The following is a 21,829-nucleotide window of genomic DNA, read 5'->3' on the forward strand; positions in this document are numbered from 1 at the left end:
TGAAATGTGGTGACCTCTGTATTTCACAAATAGTACTCTTTTAAGAGAATATGTCTTCATCACAAGCTTGCCCCAGTCGCTGCACTGTGTGGTAGAAGAAATGGAGTCTCATGACACAAGTTACAGACATTCTGCTTTTGATTTTGGTGCCTGGTGCCACTTTGTATTCTGTGGGGCCTGTGTTGCGCTGTTCCTGTGATGTCCCCTCTCTAGCTTCACTAGATCACAGTTTCCCTGTTGCTGGCCTCTTTTCCCTTCTGTCTGTAATCATACCAGTCTGTAATAAATGCCTAACGCTTCCTACAGCTTCACAGTGCATTACTGAGCCTATGTTTTAAATTGGCAGACTTTAACACAGTGGTAGCATGCAAAACAGATGAATGTCAATACATATTCATGCCACGGGCTAATAATGCAGCAGCAGAAACACAAGAAAGATCAACATTCCATCCAGTTCTGTGTTCTCTCCTTGACAGAAACATCTACTGAATGCTGCAGAAAAAGGTGAAAATGCCTAAATGTGTAGCTGTGTGGTGTGTTTGTGTTGAGTTGGTGGGGAATTTCTTCCTCATTGCAGCTGATGATCAGCTCATGCACTGAAGCATAAAGATTGGTAGCTGATGTAAATCTTATCCTAGCTTGTATAACTGCAGGTAAAGCAGTGGAGTGTATCCATCCGTTGTGCACTTTTTGGTCCAATTGATATAGCGTGAGGACATGAAGGCGCTTAGCTTGTTGGAACATAACACAGTTTTAGGAACAGGAAAAATTATTTTGTCCTAACAAGCCTGCTACTTTTTATGTAACTTTCAGCCCACATTCTTGCAGTAAAAGTCCAGATTCCAAATTCTAAATTCATGCCTATTCTTTGCTGTGGTGGCCTCCTATGGCAATTTTTGCCATTTGTTTAGCACTCATTGAGTGAAAATGTTCTGCTTGCAGATCCTATTTTCTCTCAATCATTAAAAAGTTAGTCAAGATAATTTACTCTTATACACCTTGTTCAGAGTCTGGAGGGCCTCCCACTAGGTCACCTCCAAATCTCTGCCTACTGGAGGCATCAGAACCATCCTTTTATTTCCAGATTTCAGTCTCTAACTGTTTTTCCAATAGGCACCATGAACTTCTCTCTCAGCCAGGTGTGCACATATTGGGACTCTTAGGTGAAGGCACGTGTGACTGAATACACACCTCATGCCACATTCTCTTAATGGAATATATGCTTCTCCACAGTGGCAGCTGTCTAGGGTAGAATGTGCATCATCTGTTTAAATATCTGCCTTCCGATTTATATGCAATGTGTATATGCAATAATAATTTCAGAGAAAATGCCTCACACTTTGCAACCTTAGGGTTTTTAAATTAGCAGGGAAAGTTCTTGGCCTCAAGAAGCACATTTTGCCCCCATAGAATTGAAGTACTGATTATGCCACTGCTCCCAGAAGAGAAAATTAACAACAGAATGAAAAACAAATCTCATTAGGAATTCAAGTAGCCTAGTCCTTTCTCAAGATTATCTGTTTTAGAGGAGGCATATGCGTTTTGGCTGTGGGTCTGTTTAGGTCTAGGAGTGCTTAGCTTCAGACGTAGTGCTGGAAGTTGCTTCTACCACTTTGGCACACCCAAGCTGATCTTACTTGCCTCTCACATTGAAAGCCTTGAGATGTAACTATGGAGTGCAACTGAGAATGAGATTAGTAAGGTAGAGAGCAAGGGGGGTTATTTGACAGCCCCATTTGGGGGTGGAGGAGGAGGGGAAATTGAACACTGGGGGGGGGGAGGGGGGCTTGGCTGCTGTCACCAAAAGTGTAACCTAGCAACCTGAACACAATCAGGCACGAAGTAAACAGACTTTTTAACACAAGTGAGGTAATTTTGCACTTCTCCCTCCAGACCGTGGGAGCAAAGGGGACTCATTCACCAAGCTATGGTAGCCGTGTAAACAGTGAGTAGGTCCTTTATATATATGTATTTAATAACAGGTACATTTCTGGCTTTTACTGCTTTCTTTGTTCAAATACCAGAGTCCCAACTTTCCCTTTGAAACAGCAGCCCTCTGAAATGTAGGAAGCTGGGGAGAAGGAGCTTCTAGCAAGTAGCCCTGATTTATGCAAATATGTATGAACAAGCTACGTCCCAGACCACATCTGTGTGAAAAGAAAGGTACACTTGCACATAAAATAGCTGGGATGGACAGGTAGGTAGTTTCCGAATTCCCAAAGTCTGTGACTTAGTGCTGCTGCTTTTATAGCCCTCATGTTTGAGTGTCCACTCCCCCACATTACCTTGGTTATTACTGTTTGTGTTTTTCTCATCTCATACCTGAGTCTATGAGGTACTCAGTACTCTCAACTCCCATTGGCTTCAGAAGGGGTTGAGGGTGCTCAGCATTTTGCAAGGTCAGGCTAGTTTTGTTTCTTGGATCTGACTATATACATGATTAGCAGAGTCTCTGCTGGCATTATTTTATGTATTTATTTATTTGCATTGCCATTGTACCTGGAGACCCCAACCAAGATCAGAACCCCATTGTGCTAGTCGCTGTACATAAATGTAGAATGAACCAGTCTCTGCTCTGAATAGCTTACAATCTATATAAATAGATCAGATAAACAAATGATGGGAGAATATAAGTACCATTATCTTCATTTTACAGTGGAGGAATTGAAGCATAGAGAGATTAAGTGTCTTGCCCCGGGTCACACAAGAGATCTGTGGAACAGCAAGGATTTGAATCTAGCTCTGCTAAATTGCAGTCTACCTGCTTAATCACAAGACCATCCTTCCTGTGCCTTCTGGGTATACTACTATTAGGAAGGTTTCCTCTGAATTAAAAATACATTTTTAGGGAGTTTTCAAAGAGTTATAGAAATGATGGGGTGGAAAGATTTATTAGGTCATCTAATTAAAGTACAACATATACCAATCCTGTACACCTCAGCTGGGAAACCAGCTATGCGTATACATACCACAACTTTGATTCGTACGGTAGATGCATCACAAAAGTGAAACTGCCACAAGTCTGTTTCACAAGGGGAAGAACCAGCCCCAGTTACTGGGGGGATGACTATTTTCAGAGGATTTATTTAAATGAACTTTAAATAACTCACAGTGACTTGTTAAGGTGTCATTTGTCTGATGACTGGTGAGGGCTGGCTGGACTTCTTACGGCACCCTGTTTACATGTGACTGCATTGTTGGGGTGCTGCTGAATATGCTGAATATGTATCATAATCTCCTCCTAGTCCTGGTCACTGAGATCCACACTACAGGTTTGCAAAATAGTTCTTTAAATTTCCTTTGCTCGCTGCCCCAGCTGCCTCTTCAGCACCAGCCGTTCTTTAGAATTAGCGTGGGGGTGGCAAGGTGGATGGTTTGGCCTAGGTATGGCATGGACAAAATAGCTTTCAGGCAGATATTCAGGCGCTGGCCTTTAAAAAGCTGTAATTTCTAAACTAAAGGAATGTTTAAGCAAATACAGATAAACAGTATGTCAATGATCTCCCCAGTGGGCTCCACTTTAGTTCCATTTGAAATGGTGAATTATGAAGCAGAAGGTAGAGGGAAATGATAGCACCTAAAGCTTCTTCTTGTGATTTGTTCTGCCCTTTATTAACACGTATGGAGTGTTTGAAACCTATGCCCAGGGGTACTGAGCAATGAATCCCACTAATCCCTGCTAAGCACCAACCCACACCCTGGGCCTGTTGTGTGATTTAGGGATTCATTATGCAGACACAAGGTGACCAGTGTCATGTGGGTCTTTTTCACTTCCCATTGGTTCCTGAGGGAACCCATTAAAGCTCTGAGGGAGTACCTCTTTGTTTCTATTTGTAAATGCTACTTCAGGAAGCACCTGCCAACACAACGTGGTATAATAATACTTCCCCCTTATAGAACGCTTTATAAACATTCACTGATCCTCACAACACCCCTGTGAGGTAGGTATTGTTAGCCCCATTTTACAGGTGAGGAAACTGACACAAAGAGAGGTCAATGGTTTGAGTGATGTGAGAGCTCAACACCTCTCAGACCATGGTATAAGTGAATTTAGGAACTGAATGTACCTTAAATTATAGCAATTGTGAGAAGAAAGATTCGGTCTCCCCATACAATAGATGGAGAGTGTGTCCATAGGTGTGTATAGTACATGTACATAGAATCCATGTGTCTAAATTCCCAACTGGACTGTGCAGCTACGGATGCTAGAATAATCACCAACTTTTCTGTATTGTCATAGAATCACTAAAATGGCAACAGAGATAAAGAACTTGGAACTTGTTCTTCAGCAGCTGGAGTAAGTACCCAAGTGCCATTCCCTACATTTGGAAGAAACACCTAAGCAGCAATGCCCATGAGTGAGCTGGTGGGAAAGCAGCAGCTTGTACCCATGCAAACAGTAACTGAGCTGATGGGGCTGCTGACTAAAAATGGTCATATGAGGTGGTGATGGGTGTCTCATTGCTGACAAAGAGGGAAGCCTGCTGAGCCCATCTCCATCAGGCAGAGAAAAAAAACATTCTGCTTGGAGTTTAGAGTATTAGCTTTCTAGCTTATAAAGCTGCACACACCAGGTGTCCTGTGCAGTGACATAAGCAGAGCTCAAGTTACATTGTGCGGTAACAACACTGAGTGACAGACCATTAAAAAGTCTGGTTTTGGTTTTCATTTTGAAACCATGGGTGAATAACTACAGAGGCAGCATCCTTTCCCAGGACTAAACCTGGGTGAATCGTTCATAACAAATAATTCACAATGAATTTCACCTTGTTTTCTGTTCCCACTTTGTTTGCAAAAAGAGAACATTTTTCTGACCTATATTTGCGGTATGAAATTATTCACTGAGTAATTTCTGCTGATAATCCTTGGTCTGTGGCTTGTTTATGAGCAGTTTGTTGGGGATGTTCAGTGCATTGAGAGTAAGCTGTCCAGGGCTAGATTCTCTATATTTCAGCTGGCCCTTTAACACTGCCCTTGGGTCAAAGGAGGCATAACAGGATTACTGGGGATTCCCCTTTTGTAGGTGAATTCCAGGCTGGTATAGAGCCAAGTAGCCTGTTGTAGGCCACCTCTTCATGCCCTGCTCCAAAGATAGTGGGCACATCAGGGAGAAGAGACATGTTGGGGTAATTCTCAGACAACAGAACGGCCATCTAAGGGGCTATTATAGCTAGGGTAGGTTACAACAACCTGAGGCTGTTCTTATACTTACAGCAGGGGATGAACTGTCCCCTGGCTGCCCCCAGCCTCAGTGGGTTGCAAAGGTGTTTCTAAACCACCTTTTTCCCAATACCCCAAGTCTTGCCCATAGTACATAGATTGGACTGATTGGATGAGCACAATGCTTAGAATCAGGTTTCTGGTGCTAATACTCATACTAATGAATTCAAATTCACTTTCTACAAGAGTTGCCTGAAAACATGCCATTTCTACAAACATGCCTGTCAATCAACTTGTATTCATGTAACGCAAACACAGAAGGGCTCTCAATGAATATTCAGGCAAAATTCAGCACTCACTCAGCTCTACTCAGCAGTTAACAGCCCCCGTTTGAAATACTGCCTGGGCCTGCAAATCACTTCCAAAGAAACCTTCCCTGCACATCATTCTTCTGCTGCAACAGAGAGCATTTTGAAAACTTTGTTCCTGCCAAAGCATAGAGCACTCTGACACGCAGTGGGCTGCCATGGGGAAGTATGTGGGGAGTCCTAAAATGGTCTTTTTTTGTAGCACTTCAGAAGGATCAGCGCTGAGTTAAGATGATCATGAGGAAAAATCAGAACCCACATATTCCTAGGTCTCCTCTGGTTCTGATCTAGGAAACAGAACACTGAGCCAGACACTCAAGCAAAATATGATGATTTTTTTCTAGCTAAGAAACGCAATGAAGCATGAGCATGATGCTACAATGGATCCTGCTCCTCATATTAGCATTGATGCTAATAATGCTGGGAGTCATCTGGTGAAACGCCAGCTAACGATCCTCTGAGTGGAGGAGTTTTTGTCAGGCTTGAGAATGTGATCTCAGTGCTGTGGTAAAGCTGAGCTCCTAACCTTGCCTGTCTCAGCAGATGACAGACCAGGAAGCCATGACTCTGAGTCACCCGTCAAAGCTGCCAGCTGGGGCAGTTCTCAGTTGTTTTCATGGGGGTTTCCCTCAGAAGGCTCCTTTTTCTGCATGTCAACAGAAACATGGGAGTCTGTGTGGGCTTGCTTCTCAGCTTACACATTCATGTGCACTCTTGCTGGCCTACCAGGTAACAACAAAGTGTTCCCATAAATACAGAACAGACCTGTTCAACACAGGGAGCAAACTATCCTATCAGCTTCTCTTCACTCAGGTATTTCATTCAAGCTATTTTTCCTCAGTAAATTTGTCTAGAGCATTAAGTGCATTTCAGGCGGGTATGAAATTCAGATCCAAGGTTTCCCCTTCTGTAAATGAAACATTCTAACAAAGTCTGCTCCGGTGTCAATAAGGGAGAGGATTCCCTCAGTTTGCCGCAATCCCTTGGGATGTGAAGGAAAAGAATAAGTGATAGTGGATCTCTCTGCCTGGTCAGAATGGATTTGGGGTGAAATCCCTGAGAGGAAGATAACCTGCACTGGAGTTTGATGCCTACTTGGAATGGATTCTCACTCTGCCTTTCATGAACCTGACTAGTACCTAAGATACAGACATTTTCATAAAATGTGATTGCATGCTGATACGTGGTTTTCTTCTCTTTTTCTCCAAGAACAAAGTGTATATCTGCTAAGGAGAAGATGGAGATGCTAAGGAGCCCAGTTGCTGGTCCATTCAAAGGACAAGACATCACAGCATTAGCAGGAAAACTCAAACACGTGGCTCTAAACACACCACTGCGGTTTAGTATGGAGGCCATGAGACCCCAGTCAAAGAACAACTCTCGCTTTGGCAACCTAAGCCACCATTCCTTCTTCTCACGGCACAACCCCCATCCTCACCGAGTGACCCACATCCAAGGTATGGCCTTAGGATGGGGGGGGGCAGGAAACAGGAGTTGAAGGCATTAATGATGTGTCCTTTCTTTGCTGAGGAGCAGAGGTCAGATGGGATGGGAGGAAACCGAAAAATTAATGTAATGCTTCAGCACAGGCCTGATTGCAGAGTACAGTGGGATATGAGGAAAGTAGCAGAACTTTGACTGCATAATGTTTCTAGAGTAAGTGTTGCCCTGGTGATTCTTCTGAGCAGCAGTTATGATCTGAGTGAGACTCCTTAGGTTGATACCATGCATGTCTTTGCTCCATCCCAGGACCTAGTTCAGACAATCAACTACTGCATCATCTGGATAAGATAAACCCAGCTGTGTATTTCCAATGTAGGAATTTATCCCATGCCTGGCTTCCTGTTTAAAGATGATATAGGCAGTAGTAATTCATCCAAACTGTGTATTCCCTAACTAAATATAGATCTATAAACAGAGGTGCTTCAGGAATCCATTCAGTATTATTGGGGCAGGGGAGGAAAATTGATCTATGTATGCCACCGCAAAATTCATGCACCTACAGATTTATTATTCAGGCAGAAAGTAACTGTAAATGCTGTGTGTTATGCAAGGTGAAAGACTATTTTCTTGTGTGCTTCTTCCATTGACAAATTTCAGAGTAGCAGCTGTGTTAGTCTGTATTCGCAAAAAGAAAAGGAGTACTAGTGGCACCTTAGAGACTAACCAATTTATTTGAGCATAAGCTTTCGTGAGCTACAGCTCACTTCATTGGCTGTAGCTCACGAAAGCTTATGCTCAAATAAATTGGTTAGTCTCTAAGGTGCCACTAGTACTCCTTTTCTTCTTCCATTGAGTTACTAACTGATATTTACCTCTTTTCATTTTCTTTTGTAGGCTTAAATGGTGCCCCCATCTGTATGGTTAATGATGCGTGGTCTGTGCTGACTCCTTTGTCACCTCATCCAATGATAAAAGGCCAGCTTTCTACTACTGTACTGGGGGTGTCAGGGGCCCAGATGCCGATTGGAGATCCACATAGTAATCTTGTCCCCAGGTTAACTGTAGGTTAGTGTGCTGCTCACACACGCGAGTGCGGTAGACTGCTTGATCAGGATGCCCTGTTGGGTGGCCTTTTGTCCAATTAAGTGGAATTCCTTAATTAACAAAATTAATCATGCTGTACCTGAAATGGTTCTCAAATGACTTCCCTTGTTTTGGCTTGCTACAGGACTGGAGGTAGCTCAGGTCTTACATTGACAAAAGACTGAGCCTGATTATTTTTCCTGCCCCTTTGAGCTGAAGTGGTTTTGAACCAGAGAAACATAATGCCAGGTTTCAGAGACATCATGTACTGCCACACAGCACTGGTGGAAAAGCAGCTTTGCCCTGGCAGACATCTTCCTGTGGCATACAAAAGCACCATCAGCTTCTCATTTTTACAAGGGCCAGATAGCCCTGTTTGAGAACCACTTAATCACTTGCACGTATCCCAAACATGGAATTACCATGGCAATTAAGTGATGGACAGTTAGGGCAGTGGTTAGGTTAGGGCAGTGGTTCTCAACCAGGGGTACGCATACCACTGGGGGTACTCAGAGGTTTTCCTCATCTAGATATTTGCCTACTTTTACAACAGGTGACATAAAAAGCACTAGCAAAGTCAGTACAAACTAAAATTTCATACAGACAATGACTTGTTTATACTGCTCTATCTTCTACACACTGAAATGTAAGTACAATATTTATAGTCCAATTGATTTATTGTATAATTATATGGTAAAAATGAGAAAGTAAGCAATTTTTCTGTAATAGTGTGACACTTTTGTATGTTTATGTCTGATTTTCTAAGTAAGTAATTTTTAAGGGAGGTGAAATTTGGGGTATACAAGACAAATCAGACTCCTGAAAGGGATACAGTAATCTGGAAAGGTTGAGAGCCACTGGGTTAGAGGTGTCTGCTTGTCCTTTCCCATCTTTCAGAGATATCACTGTGAGCACAGTGCCCCTTTGTTCTGCGTTCCTCAGTCTCCTGAGACTCTCCAGCAGCTTTATTTTTTGGCAATATGAAGCTAGGGGTTCTCCCTTCACTTGGAGGGCATCAGACCTCAGACATGCACAATGCTTTGGTGTTGCACCAACTACCTGGTACAACAGAATCCAAGGAGGAAGCAGTGTGTCTGATTCTGAACTGCCCATCTCGAGCAATAGGCTGTGGAGCACAGGCCTCTCACCAAGATTTTAGTGCTCTCGTTTTTAGCCTTCTGTACCCCCGCAGCCCTGACTCTCCCTGCAGAGCCCATAGCCCACACAGGAGGCTTTAACAGTGGAAAAGAGCAGAGATTTGAGAGATTCCCCCCTCTTCATCTTCTCATCCATCTCTGCAACACCCTTCCTCCTGTACGAGCCTCTATCTCCTTCCCATATTATACCACAAAGTTTGCACTTGGATGTTTGTGTTACCTCTAGGGCTACTCATGGTGTGAAAGATGGGAACCTTCCTTTCCACTCACTCTCATACAAAAGAGTATCACTGCTTAAGATACAGTATATCCCATAATACCTTGTAATGTATCCAGTGGTTGTAGCTACCATTTATTTGCATCTCATTTCCATCCAAGCTCTGCAGGGGAACTGTTGGCCTCATGATGAGACCCATGCAAATACCTTTCCACAGTGAAAATAGGAAGTCATGGATGCCTAGGGGGAGGAATTCAAGGTGTGGTCTATGTTCAGACTTATACAGGGTTTATAAGTGCTGTAGGAACTAAGTGATGCTACTATACTGAGCTTTCTCACATGTCTCCTATCTCACAGGTGTCTTGTCCGATGCATGGAGAGAAGAACTGCGGGAACTCGCTGCCAGAGTTAGTGCTTCCTCCTCCACTGAAATGGAGCAAAAGGAAGTGGTGAGTTTTTCATACTGCAAGCATGACACTTAGGGTTGCTTTACTCTTGAGTGTCATCTAACCAACACCTGGAATAAAATAAAGAAATGGAAGGGAGGGAGCAGAAAAACCTGAAGAGAGTTTTTCATGAGGCTGCTATATCACTACTGTAGGTCATGTGGCCCAGTCTGTTGGTGACAGCATCAAGACTTGAAGGGAAATCTATTTGGTAAAGATCATTTTAAATTACCTACTTACTCCTAATCTAAACAAGGCAAAATGTGCAATGGAATGTGACCCATACCCAGATCTGGAGATCCCCAAATTTTGGAGGTTGACCAAAATCTGAGCTCTGATCCAAATTTTGCAGATGATTTCTTTGCTTTTATAATGTACTGGATCATAACTTCTGGATCTCTACTATCCCATTCTCTGGGGTGTTTAATATCTGGAGCCAAAATTTGTAGTTTGAGTCTGTAACAACTACACAGAGGGGACCATGCCAAAAGGAGAAGTGGGTCAACACTAGTTTTTCACCTCTTGACACATAGGCTCAAATCTACTTTAGGGTACAGATGAAATTGGTTTCAAACTCTTGTAGAGGAACATCACAAAACAATCGCACAATGGCACAATTGTTAATCTCCAGTGGAGGGAGAATCAGGATTTACAGGATGTTGCAGGTCAAAATTAAGGAGCAAAACTGTGCAAAAGATCATGGCCGGATACAGCAGAGGTGTTTTAGGTCAGGATCGAAGGACACTGGCAGTGCTGTGGGGAGCCAGAGGTAGAATACCAATACATATTACAGGTCAGGATTGAGGTGCATATATAGCACTGCGTACAGGAAGTTTACACAACCCCTACATGCACTGTATCAGCTCCAGTGAGTGCTGTCACTCACTTTCAAGAGCAACAAATTCAGCACCCTGGATTAGCATTCTTTAATACTGGGACCTGATAATCTCAGTGTTAATTTATAAATGAATATAGCTGCATAAGGATACCTATGGGTTTAGATGCAGTGTTTGGGCTTTGACCATTCAGTTGTCTGTCTCTTCTGACAGACAGCAGTACGTGGTGCACAAGTTTCAATTTTAAATAAAACACTGTTTGCAAAATCAGTGCACAGTTCACAGCTGGAGAGAAACACACCTCCCAGGTGAGCTTTTAGTACCGCACAGTAGTTTCACTTTAACTGCAGCAGGTGCATTCATATTTTTTGCAATAGCCAAGCACCTCTTTGTTCATGTGTTGATGAAGATTTCCCCTTTCGTCACAGCCTTTTTACACTCAGTCTTGTTCTAATCATTTTATCTCCTGTGCAACTCCTGTCCCACACTCAGCCCTCTAATCAGAAAGCATGTGTGCATTTGCATTTTAACAGGTGGAAGAGCCCCAGAGAGCAACACAGTACTCAGCAGAAACTGGGCGCCTCATCCCACCTTCTTCTCGGGCAACAACCCGCCATACGCCCCACCAGTTGTGCCGGAATAATGCAAAGAACAAAGGCAAAGATGCTGCCCTGTCTTTCCAAGGCCAAGAGCTGGTAGTAAGTAGAACATAATGAGAAAGAGTAGCTACACCTGGTACTTCCTGCTGCTCACATCCTCTGTGTGACTATTTTTCCTTTAGGACTGTCGCAGGGTAGATACACTCCATCCCGTGTGCTGGGTCAGGTATGGGAAAAAAAATGTACAGCACCCTGTTGGGTCCTGTGTTCGTGACTCTGACTATAAAACATGGTACTACGGCCTAGTGGCTGGAGTCAATAAAGCAGCTCTTCCGCTCAGGACAGCGTGGCCTAATGTCCAGGGTCAATAAAGTAACCCACATCGGTGGGATTGTGTGGCCGATTGGCCTGTTGGGGGAATGGGGCGCCACTTAGGGGTGTGTGGCATCCAGGGCAGGGCAACTCGGGCCCTCTTTGCTCCTCCATGTCCCAGCCCGGGGCCCTGGTGGTGGTGGAGGGGGTGCTCACCACCAACCCAATGGGGATCCTCCCAAAACACTCTGACTGGTTCCACAGTTCACTCACTGCAGAAAAGTCTAAGTTCCCTGGGCTGCTTCCTATCCTTTTCTCCCTCGACGAGGCTCCACTGTCCCCACGGGTCTCTGGGGTCCTCAAGTGGCCTAGCTCCTGCCAGTGCAGTCCCTTCTCCAGGCTCATCAAGCAGCCTGAGCTGTGTGTGCTGTGGCTCTGTAACTGGGACCTGTAGCAGCTCCCTACAGAGAGCCTACATCCTCCCCCTTCAGCAGCCTGTCCAAACTGAGTTGGGCTGCTTCCTTTTATACTCTGCCTCCAGGCTGAGCATGCGCAGCAGTCATTGGGGCAGGGCTTCCTCAGCCTGCAAAGCACAGTTAATCCTTTCAGGGCTGGTGCGAGTAGGTACACCTCGTCACAAGGACATTCTATATGTGCGCATGGTGTTTTACAGAAAATCCATCACTTCCCTTAAATAGTTTGTTACAATGGATAATCACCATCACTGTTAAAACTGTGTGCCTTATTTCTAACTTGAATTGGTCTGGCTTCAACTTCTAGCGCTTGGTTCTTGTTCTGCCTTTTTCTGTTATATTAAAATGCCACTTGGTACCTGATATTTTCTCCCCATGAAGGTACTTGTACATTGTAATCAAGTCATCTCTCAATAGTCTTTTAGATAAACTAAACAGATTGAGCTCTTAAAGACATTTTCTCTAACTTTCAAATAATTTTGTGGCTCTTTTCTGCACCCCCTTGAATTTTTCCACATCTTTTTAAAAATGTGGACACCAGAACTGGATGCAGTATTCTAATATCAGTCTCACCAATGTCATATGCAGAGGTAAAAATCACTTCCCTAATCCTACTCACTAGTCCCCTGTTTATACATCCAAAGACTGTATTAGCCATTCTTTTGTTCTTAGATGTATGACTTTGCCTTTGGCTGTATGCAAACACATTTTAGTTGAATGGGTTCATCTTACCTAGTGATCCAGATTGCTCTGCATGACTGCCTTGTTGTCATCATTATTAACCACTCCACCAATCTTTGTCATCTGCAAATTATCAGCAATAATTTGATATTTACTTTGAGATCATTAATAAAAATGTTGACTGATGATAGGTTGTAGTGGGCAGGGAATAGAGAACTGACGTGTGTAAACAATGGAAAGAGAATGAATACTGCCCTTGTAGGAGTCATTTCTTCCCTCCCTCAAGGAGACAAGTTTGTTTACTAGAAGTCGGTTTGTTTTCCACAGCTTGGATTTGATATTGTTTTGTTTTTAAATGGTCAAGTGCCAGCAGACAGTGCCAGGTTAATTGCAGAAAGGCAGCTGAAAGGGGTACTAAGGAGAGATATTCATGAGAATCTGCAGCAGTGCCCAAGAAACATTTTGAAGTTCATCTCCTCTGCAGGCTGGGAGGAGAATGAGAAGTTCCAGTTTAGCATGTATAGCAAGTGTGACTAGGCCTGCCCCTGTTTTGCTTGCTCTAGGCACAATAGATAGAGGGAAACAAGAGATGGTAAAAAACAACACAGAACATGGAGACATGAGTTCACTCCTAACTGATAATGTACTCTTCTGAGGTGAGTTTGCGTGCCTGTATACAAGGACAACGGTCAGAAAGGAGTGAGCATGCAGTGCACCAGAAGACTCAATGTCCAAACAAATTTAGTCCAATTTAAACACCGACTCAGTGATCAGGGCCTTATCCTAGTCTTTGTTGGTGGGGGGAGATATCTACCCTTGCACACAGTGGGCTTTGATAGATCATCCTCTACTTCTTTTATTATATTTTCAAATGTGTAGGTTAGACCCTGAGCAAAGAACAGTAACTCATAAAACTGAAAAACCACACCTGTACGGTGTCTAGATAAGCAAGGTGCCTGTGTATGCATATCCTAATGACCTCCTGTTTGTCTGTGTTCCAGGTACAATCAGTGTCACTCTGACCTGATCATGCTGTCACTTTCTACTTTGCTCTTCTGCCAACAGATTTTGGAGCTGCTGTGTCAGATCCTGCAGACAGACTCTTTGTCGGCTATTCAGCAATGGCTGCTCACAGCTGGTCAGAGGGGTGAGGAGAACCTGAAACCTCAACTTGGTGCCTGAGCCAAAGGAATAGACAGCCACTTCTATTCTCAAAGTTTGGCACCCTAATTATCTCTACTTCAGCAACCACAAGTTTATTCCCAATACACACTTTACAGCCTTTCAGGTCAACCTGAGTTTGTGGAGTATACATTTTTCTGTGAGGGGAAAATTTGCTTCTGGAGGAAAGATTTCTTTGTATGGAATCTATTAGGGTTTTCTAATGACCAGGTCTGCAGTAACTGGTGAAGAACTAAGGATATGAATTTTGCTTGGTGTTCAGGGACTCAGATGCTGTGGTGATAGTATTGGAATAGAATCTGGACAGATGGATGGCGTGCATGGCTTTCTAAAAATTGTCTCTGTTAGTCTCAGTTTTTTCTTCATTCTGTCTTTCCTGCCAGTGATTGTCTTTTGGGTTTCACTGACCGTTATTGAATATGGCCCAGCATTAGAGTAAAGGACAGTTTCTATGTAAAAGTTATAGGCCAAAATTTTCAAAATAAGGCTCCTAAATCAATTACCTGATTTCCACAGGTGCTGACCTCAATGGGGGCTTCAGGTGCTCAGTACCTATGAAAGTCAGATCACTTATTAATCTGCTTAAATATGACTTTGGAGGCCTAACTTTAGGCCTTTATGTTTGAATATTTTGCTTCTGAGTTACAGGCTGCAGTTGAAGGTAATGCTGCTGCTGCTGAATTCAGGCTTCACTATTGAGTTCCAGTATAAAAATGCAGCTGTAGGAAGATAAATATTATATTATTGTGGCCAGATTATATTAATTGTATTCATTTTAAGAGTATTTGCTCTGGGTGTGTACCAGTTGAGTAAGGGAAATCCCTATTTCCACAAAAAGGGAATAGTGGGAGTAGGGTGACCAAGTGTGAAAAATCGGGACGGGGATGGGAGGTAATAGGCGCCTATATAAGAAAAAGTCCTGAATATTGGGACTGTCCCTATAAAATCGGGACATCTAGTCACCTTAAATGGGAGCCAGAGTAGCTCTTCTGTTTAAATAACATTTAATAGATGGTATAACAGACTGTTTGAAACAGAATCATAGAATATCAGGGTTGGAAGGGACCTAGGTCATCTAGTCCAACCCCCTGCTCAAAGCAGGACCAATCCCCAATTTTTGCCCCAGATCCCTAAATGGCCCCCTCAAGGATTGAACTCACAACCCTGGGTTTAGCGGGCCAATGCTCAAACCACTGAGCTATCTTAGGTAGCACAGTAGCTTGTGACTCAACGGACCTGTATTACAGCAAGAGACCATTACACATGCCACTGTTCCAAGACCAGGGTATCACTGGAGTCCTGCTGTACTTCTGATTGATCAACTTCTCTCTGCTCTGCTTGAACGCATGCTTCATAGAGGGGGTGAAGAAAGTGACAGACTACAGGGAATAGGGAAATCATTTTATGACATTCAAATGTTTCCATATCGGAACTTTTCTCTCTCTCTCTCTCTCTCTCACTCACTCTCTGTTTTGTAACAGGTGAGATATTGTTTCTTCTGCTGCCTACTTGTCTTCCTCTCATTACAGAAAAGGATCTTGTTATGAGGATGTTGCAGACTGCAACAGCCAACCTACAACTGGAGCCCCAGTCCTTGAGCACAAGCATGGAGCAGAGGCTTCAGTCCCAGACTGCAATGGGCCTGTCCTCCAGAGGGCAACACTTGGGAAGCAATCATCCAATCAGGTTCTGTCATAAAAACTATTCAATGGGATGTTCACAGTGTGACAGAGAACTGAAACATTTCACTTACTGAGAGCTGGAGACATGCTGGGTACATTAGCCTGCATGTACAGCAGCAAGAGGCGAGAAAGAGACTGTTACACAGAAAGAGATTAATCAAGCAAGCAATAAAACTGATTTTGTCCACCTTCTAACTCCCCCTCTCCCCCCGCCTCACCCCCATTTCAACTGGTTTAACTGAGGACCTGATCCAAAGCACATTTAAGTCAATGGCATGGCTTGCAGTCACTGCTCAATGGGGGCCCATTATTTCAGTAGCACATGCGTCAGAGATTAAGGTGAACTAGTAAAATTGTGCAGGGGCTTGGATTTCAGTCCTTCTATGTGGACTTCCAGTCAATAGCATGAGCAGAGTAACTAGAAAATAAAAATACACCTGAACACAGGAAGTGAATGGCAAAGTGACAGACTAATGCAACCCTTCATTTTCATGACTACCAGGTTTATTCAAAATTTAGAATTTTAGATTGAGAAAAATATTTAGTTTTCTCTGCATTTCTTTATAACAGATTGTCTCAGAGCCAGAAGCAAGAATCCATTCCAGAGGAAGACAAGCCAGGTAAAACTATTATATTAAATAAATACTTTGTATTTATTACATAATCCCTTCAAATCCCAGGGTTTTAAGACATTTTATAAACTTTAATTAAGCAGCAACAGACCTTTGAGGTAGGGAAGTATTTTACTCATTTTATGGATGATGCCTTAGAGAAGTGAAGTGATTTGCCAAGAGTCACATAGTGAGCAAATGGCAGAGCTAAGAATAGAAACCAAGAGGTCCTGGCTCCCAGTACAATGCTCTAACCACTTGATCAGACTTTCTGAACATTCACACTTTACTATGAGAGCAAGACTATACTACATATAGACAAATAAATGACAAATTCCTTGCAGGCTATATTTTGGTAACACAGAGTTGGAATTCAGGTAGCCTTTTTGTGGTTACCTCTGAGTGAACAGTAATGCATTCCCTATGAAAGTTTTCAATCTGGCAGGGATTTGGGCATGGGATCAGGATAGAATTTCATCCTTAGTTTTGCGGTGAAAATTCTGTTAAGTAAATAAAAGAAGATTTTACCCAATGATACATCTGTGCCAGTAGAAATAAGTAAACTAGATTTTTAAATCGTAAAATATGTTGCAACTTGCCATTCTCCTGAGCTACAGTTTTCAAAAAACAAAATGCTGTATTCAAATCCAAATAAGCAAATCTGGCACTTCCTCCAAAGTTCAGTTGTTCCAAATCTTGGGGTTTATCAAAATGAACTCTGCTATGAGCAATTTTTGTCTGTCTTTTCTAGCTAAATAAAGTGTATTGTTATAACCAGCAAAAACAGTGGGAAACATTTTCAAAAACTCTTGAGACTTCCGAGCCTACCTCCCATTTTCAAAAGTGATTTAGGCATTTATAAGACTACATCTCTTAGATCCAGATTTTTAAAAATATTTAGATGCTTCAAGATGCAAATAAGCACCCAGTTGCAATTTTAAAAGTGGCTAAGTACCAACTCCCATTGATTTCAATGGGAGACAGGCACCTACTAGGATTTTCAAAAGCCCCTAGACACCTATCTACTTTTGTAGGTGCCTAAATACCTTAAAAATCTGGCCTTTGGGCACTGAAAATGTTACCCACCTGGGCGAGGCATTAACTGCTCTGTGAAATTATAACTGGTGTTGACCCACATTGACCCATCCCAAATTATTTTTAATTTTTAGTGCATATGGGTACTGCAGAAGTTCTCCAGTTCCATTTATCCCAGGATGTAAAGCAGAACCAGCCAGATCCACCCAATTAACTTGGAATCTTCTCTCATTCCTGATGGAAGAACCTCAAGAAGTGCTAGCACGTTTCCTGCTATAGCTGCAGTGTGTTACTCTCATTACTCACCTAGTGAAAAAGTGTTCTGTAGAGTACATGAAAAGGCATGCAATATCCTGTATCACCTAATTCCTCTCTTCACTTTGACATTGTATGTTGAGTCGTGGCAAATTTAAACAGAATTTGTTTAATGACTGTGCCATAGACATTAAGTCATACTGTAAAATGGGTCTCTGTGAAATTCCAAGAGTCCCCATAGCTGTAGATGCTTAAAGTACTGCTTCTGCTATGATCCAGCTGGGTATTTGGTTCAATATGCAGAATCACAAAGAGAATGTGGCTGTGTTTTTCCAATGATCTCAGATGCAGGAGGTGCATGGTCCATGGGGTGGGTTGACTCGCTGCTTGAAAGATTGGCCGTTAAACATTTCAGTCCTTCCTCTCAGATCCCATGGGTACCGCTGAGCAATTGCTCGCCATTCCAAAGGACTCAAATCAGTCCTGTCAGTGCTTTTTTAAAGCCACTGGAGGAGACAAAGCCATTCTGGGTGGTAGCGTCATCCATATGTTAGTGATTCTCAGTTCTTTGGCTCCTTTTCACTGAACACAGCTGCTGCCTCATTACTTTCCCACTACGTGCCAGGAGGTAGCAATCTGGATAAAGAAGAACTGGTTGGAATTCAATCCAAATAAGAGAGAAGTGATGTTTGTTCACAGAGGCATTTAGAGGATTAGGTGGAGACACCACCTATGGAGAGTGTATGTCTGCTTTCTGGCAAAATAGCTCACAGCTGTTTGATCTTACTGGATCCATCACTGCTGCTCTTGGCTTCTCAGGTAGCAATGGTGGCCTGCAATTCCTTTTGTCATATATGGCTGTATGATTTTTCTTCTAATGTGGACCTTAGAACAATCTTCCATCTCTTTGTCTCCGCCAGGTTAGGTTACTGAAATGTGCAGATTTCTTTGGTAATGACATCATTGCATATCAATTACTTGTATAAAGAATGTATGACTCCTAGTATTTGCCTGTGGTCCCTTTAGAAATAAACTATCTGCTTGGGTATCCAGCTGATCTCCGTGACTCCTGCCACTCTGTGATCAGTTTACAGCGTCTGGAAGAAGCAGAGCAGAGCACAGCACAGCAGACTGTAACAGTGCTAGGGCCACCAGGGCTGGATTAACCTTTTGTGGGCCCGGCGCCAAACATATTTTTGGGCCCTAGGGTGACCAGACAGTAAATGTGAAAAATCAGGACAGGGGTCGGGGGGTAATAGGAGTAAGAAAAAGACCCCAAAAATCAGGACTATCCCTATAAAAATCGGGGCATCTGGTCACCCTAGTGGGCCCCCATGGGGGCAAAGGAGCATGGCGTTGGGAGGTCGGCCCCCAGAGCAAGGGGCCAGCCAGGGGCAATGGGGCATAGCATGGTGGGGCCGGCCCCACTCCACCCAGCCCAGTGCAAGGGCACTGTATACAAACCGGCAATTGCCAGACGCACACTGGCCCACCCAGCCCTGTGCTGCCAGCATGCCCCTTCCCCTCAGGGGTGGGCCCATGCCGTGCCACACAGCCCCTGACTCCCTATGCCCAGCGTCCCCAAGAACTTCTATGTCCAGCAGCCCCACACACAGACCCTCCACCACAAATTCACAGCGGCCTGCACACCACCACCCCTGCCCAGCACCCCCACACACAGCCACACCACTGCTGCCCAATGCACTTCCCCACAGCCCACCACCACAACTACACAGCACCCCACTCAGAGCCCCCACTGCCCAGCATCCCAACACACAGACCTCCCCCACCGTCCCCCAAGACACCCGCCACTGGCCAGCAGCCCCACACACACCTCCAGAGACCCACTCCCTCACACCCGGCACCCTGGCCACACTCACCAGCCTCGCTGCAAGGTGACAGCGTCTGCCAGGCTGAGCTGGCAGCGCGGCCAGGGCCAGTCCAGTGCCAGGGCAGGGAATCACTCCGGCCTCTCGGGAGTGGCGCGATTAGCCAGGCTAGGGTCTGCCCCCACCCTGGCCGGACTCCCTCAAGACCCACTTGCCTGGAGATAGGGTGACCATATGTCCCCGTTTGGCCGGGGCAGTTCCCTTTTTAAGCTCTGACCCAGCCATCCTGACTTTTTTGACAAAAACGGGCAGTTATCCCCATCAGCTGGCAAGAGCAAATGAACAAATGCCCAGTTTACCAAAAAAGTGTGGTGCGGCCCCCCCCCAGCGGGGCATGGAGGACCCGGGGGTGGGGGGGGTGGCGACGCGAGGTGTCAGGCAGCAGGGCATAGGGGGTCAACCCCAGCCCCAGCCAGAATGGAGCTTGGGGGGGTTAGGGGCCAGTCCCAGCCCCTGGCAGCGGTGTGGGGAGGGTGTCAGCCCTAGCTCCTGGCAGTGGTGCGGGGAGCTGGGGCAAGGGAGGGGTCAGCCCCTGTCCCGGCAGCGGCATGCGGAGCGCGGGGTCAGCCCCTGACTGCGGCGTGGGGAGCTGTGGGGGAGGGGGTCAGCCCCAGTGGCAGATTTAGAGTTCGTGGGGCCCTGTGCTCAGCTTCATTTTTGGGGTCCTTCCTTGGGACCCAGCCAAGAAAAAGAATATTCTCTCTTATCTCCCTCCAACCCCCATTTTTCATTCTTTTTTCCTTCATCCTCCTCCTGTAAGTAATAGCAAGTAAATGAAAATAAAGTGAGGTACCTTGAAGGTTTTTGTAGTCTAACTTATTTTTCCACAGACCACTTGAAAATCGCTGTGGGTCTCAGCAGACCATTTAATGATTTTTCCCAATATTGTTTGTACCATTAGCTAACTACTGTAAAGCGCTGTATATCAGAGCGCTTTATAAAAAAAAAAGTAAAAAAACATTGGGGTGCGGGGTCGGGCCAGACTTAGGGTGCAGGAGGGGGCTCAGGGCTGGAGGTGCAGGGTCTGGGAGGGAGTTCGGGTGCAGGATCAGGCTGGGGGTTGGGGTGCAGGGTCTGGCCCGGAGTTAGGGTGAGGGAGGGGGCTCAGAGTTGGGGCAGGAAGTTGGGGTGTGGAGCGCTGACCTGGGGCAGCTCCCATTTAGTGCGAGGGGTGCAGGTGGGGATGTGGGGGGTGCAGGAGTCAGGGAGGGCAGGAGGCTGGGAGTGTGTGAGAGGGCTGCAGGAGTCAGGATTGTGTGTGTGAGAGGGGTGCGGGAGCCAGGGCTGTGTTTGTGTGAGAGGGGTGAAGGAGTCAGGGCTGGGGGTGCAGGGTCTGGGAGGGAGTTAGGATGCAGGAGGGGGCTCAGGGTTGGGACAGGAGGTTGGAGTGTGGAGCGCTTACCTGGGGCAGCTCCTGTTTGGTGCGAGGGGTGGGGATATGGGGGGGTGCAGGAGTCAGGGCAGGGGGCTGGAGGTGTGAGGGTGCTCCCAGCCCCCTGCCGTGAGTGGCTCATGGCAGGAGGCTGGAGGGGATGTCTGTAGGGGAGTGCGGGGGCCCCGCCTTTGCTCAGCCTTGCCCTTATTCCACCCCCGCTCCCCAAGGCCCTGCCCCCGCCTCCTCTCCTGAACATGCTGAGGCCTCACTCCTCCCCCCACCTCCACCCCTACACCAGAAAACAGCTGTTCGGCGGTGAGGAAGCGCTGGGAGTGGGAGGGGCGGGAACACGGCACGCTCGGGGGGAAGAGGTGGGGAAGGGGGGAGCTTGGGTGCCGCTGGGTGTGGGTGGAGCCTGCCCTGCAGCAGGAGCCCCAGGAGCTGGCAGGACCAAGCTTCTGCCCCTGCAGGAGAGAGCGGTAGGAGGGGGGGCGGAAAAGAGCTGGAGGTGCCTTACTGCAGCCCAAGCAGAGTGGGCCAGGCCAGAGCCCCTTTGGAGCCTGGGCCAGGCGCCATGGTAAACTCAGTATTGAGGGCCACTGCAGCCAGAGCAGAAACTGGAGATGTTGAGAAGCTTAATTAGGGTTTCTGACGTGCTTAGGTGAAAGGTGCCATAACACTATAATGTTGTATTACCATTTCATGTTGCCACTGAGATTTCAAGTATCAGAGGGGTAGCTGTGTTAGTCTGTATCCACAAAAACAACAAGGAGTCCGGTGGCATCTTAAAGACTAACAGATTTATTTGGGCATAAACTTTTGTGGGTAAAAAACTACTTCTTCAGATGCATGGAGTGAAAATTACCGATACATATACTGGCACATGAAGAGAAGAGAGTTACCTTACAAGTGGAGAACCAGTGATGACAAGGCCAATTCAATCAGGGTGGATGTTGTCCACTCACAATAATTGATGTGGAGGTATCAATACCAAGAGAAAGGAAATTGCTTGTGTAGTGAGCCAG

At 45.2% G+C, this 21,829-nt stretch overlaps 1 protein-coding gene across 1 annotated transcript; it reads left to right on the forward strand.

Annotated features, from left to right (window-relative positions):
- The first annotated feature begins 2,189 nt into the window (after positions 1-2,189).
- TBATA (thymus, brain and testes associated) lies at positions 2,190-17,499 on the forward strand. Its single transcript, XM_077822847.1, has 10 exons — positions 2,190-2,197; positions 4,241-4,297; positions 6,738-6,985; positions 7,866-8,036; positions 9,786-9,877; positions 11,244-11,408; positions 13,841-13,922; positions 15,439-15,643; positions 16,210-16,259; positions 17,420-17,499. The coding sequence occupies exons 1-10, from the start codon at positions 2,190-2,192 to the stop codon at positions 17,497-17,499; spliced, it is 1,158 nt and encodes a 385-aa protein (XP_077678973.1).
- The last annotated feature ends 4,330 nt before the right edge of the window (positions 17,500-21,829 follow it).

Source organism: Eretmochelys imbricata, chromosome 7, assembly GCF_965152235.1.
Source record: "Eretmochelys imbricata isolate rEreImb1 chromosome 7, rEreImb1.hap1, whole genome shotgun sequence".
Classification (NCBI taxonomy): Eukaryota; Metazoa; Chordata; order Testudines; family Cheloniidae; genus Eretmochelys; species Eretmochelys imbricata.